The sequence below is a fragment of the Myotis davidii genome, unplaced genomic scaffold (assembly GCF_000327345.1).
Source record: "Myotis davidii unplaced genomic scaffold, ASM32734v1 scaffold854, whole genome shotgun sequence".
Classification (NCBI taxonomy): domain Eukaryota; kingdom Metazoa; phylum Chordata; class Mammalia; order Chiroptera; family Vespertilionidae; genus Myotis; species Myotis davidii.
The window spans coordinates 1,362,416-1,364,123 of NW_006285939.1; the positions used below are offsets into that span (position 1 = coordinate 1,362,416).

At 59.9% G+C, this 1,708-nt stretch overlaps 1 protein-coding gene across 1 annotated transcript in view; it reads left to right on the plus strand.

Moving 5' to 3' along the window:
* Positions 1-1,708, plus strand: part of WDFY4 (WDFY family member 4) — a 258,657-nt gene that overhangs the window by 92,681 nt on the left and 164,268 nt on the right. The window contains exons 18-19 of the mRNA XM_006757129.2: positions 181-402; positions 1,045-1,223. Of these exons, the coding sequence (XP_006757192.1) occupies positions 181-402; positions 1,045-1,223 (401 nt within the window). The remainder of the gene's footprint in view (positions 1-180; positions 403-1,044; positions 1,224-1,708) is intronic.

A 1,708-nucleotide genomic window follows, 5' to 3' on the forward strand; every position in this document is an offset into this window, starting at 1 on the left:
CTGGTGGGATTGACTTTTCCTGAGAGGATGAGTAAGCAGACAAGAGCATCCTCTGGGTGGGATTGATGTAAATGAGCATGAGTCGAGGCTCAGTGCTGGCACACAGTAGGGCCACCACAGCCACACTGGAAGGCTTCCCCAGCAGCACAGAGCCTCAGGGCACTTGTGTTCTGACCACAGGTGCTGCCAGGCCCTTCCCTCCGCCCGCCGGCCTGACCTTCTCCTGCTGGTTCCTGGTCAGCAGACACAGCTCCGCCCTCGAGGGCCACCCGCTGCGCTTCCTGACCCTGGTGCGCCACCTGGCCCGGACCGAGCAGCCCTTCGTCTGCTTCTCCGTCAGCCTCTGCCCGGACGATCTCTCCTTGGTTGTGTCCACAGAAGAGAAAGAGTTTCAGCCTCTGGGTAGGGTGTTGGGACACGGGTGGCCTCTCCCACACATGGGGGGAGTGGGGCAAAGTCAGCAGCTCTGAGCGCAGAGCCCAGAAGCCCGGTCCTCGCCCAGCCGTGCTGGCGGCAGGTCCCAGCTCTATCATCACATCCCGACTCACTATGCTCACCTGCCTGTGATGGCCCCAAGGGGCCGAGACGGCCAAGCTCGGTGCCTCCCGGCAACACCTGTCCTGTGATCGAGGGAAACGTGGGAAGGTCCAGGGGAGGCTTGGCGTCCTTTACACAGCAGGACCCGCCTTTCCCGCTCCCTCTGAGGACATGGCCAGCACATGTGCATCACTGTGGAGCGGCCTGGTGTGGGGAGGACCTGGAGTCTGACTCCTGGGCTGGGACCTTGGCTGTGTGACCTTGGGCAAGTGCCTCAGATGGTAAAACGGGGACCATCATAGTGCCTCCCTCACAGGCTTGTCATGAAAATGACACGAGCTGATATTGGAGCAGTCCTCAGAACACTGGCTCAAAGTAAGACCTCAGCAGGGAGCGCTGCTGTCATTATTTTATAAGCGGGGCACGGCCAGCCTCCCTGGCACCAGGCCCCACCTCCTGGGTTGTTGCAGCTCCAGCCACACGGGAGATCCGTGTTCTCTCTTCCAGATGTCATGGAACCTGAGGACAACGCTGAGCCCTCTGCAGGATGCCAGCTTCAGGTCCGGTGTGGCCAGCTGCTGGCTTGTGGGCAGTGGCATCACCTGGCTGTGGTTGTCACCAAGGAAATGAAAAGGAATTGCACCGTTTCCACCTACCTGGACGGACAGGCCATTGGCTCAGCCAAGGTGAGATGGTCCCCAGCTGCGCCCGCCCCACCCCGTCTCCTGGCCGCACTGCCCTGTGTGGCCTGGTCCAGGTTTGTGCTTTCTCTTGGCAGCGGGGTTGGCATCCAGTGAGGCCCCCTCGCTATCCCGAACACCTGACTGAACTCGGGCATAAAAGGGCATCTTTACAAAATGTGATAAAGGTCACACAGCCAACGCAGAAGGTGAAGCATGGAGACGAGAGTAGTGGTGACTGTTGTGACCGGAACAGGCATAAGAAAACATGCTCTATAGTGAAAAGTCAAGACTGTTTATATCCCGTGTGAGTTCCCAGGGAGGTCTGAGCAGGGCCAGGGGCCAACTCTGTAAGAGGCGTCCGGTGAGTCGTGCCCTGGCCTGGCCTGCGGCCATGCTGAGAACAAGGAGCCTGAGCTGTGAGGACACTGACATGTCCCGCCAGGGTCAGAGCAGGAGTGGCAGGACAGGACGAGTCCCCGTGTAGGTAA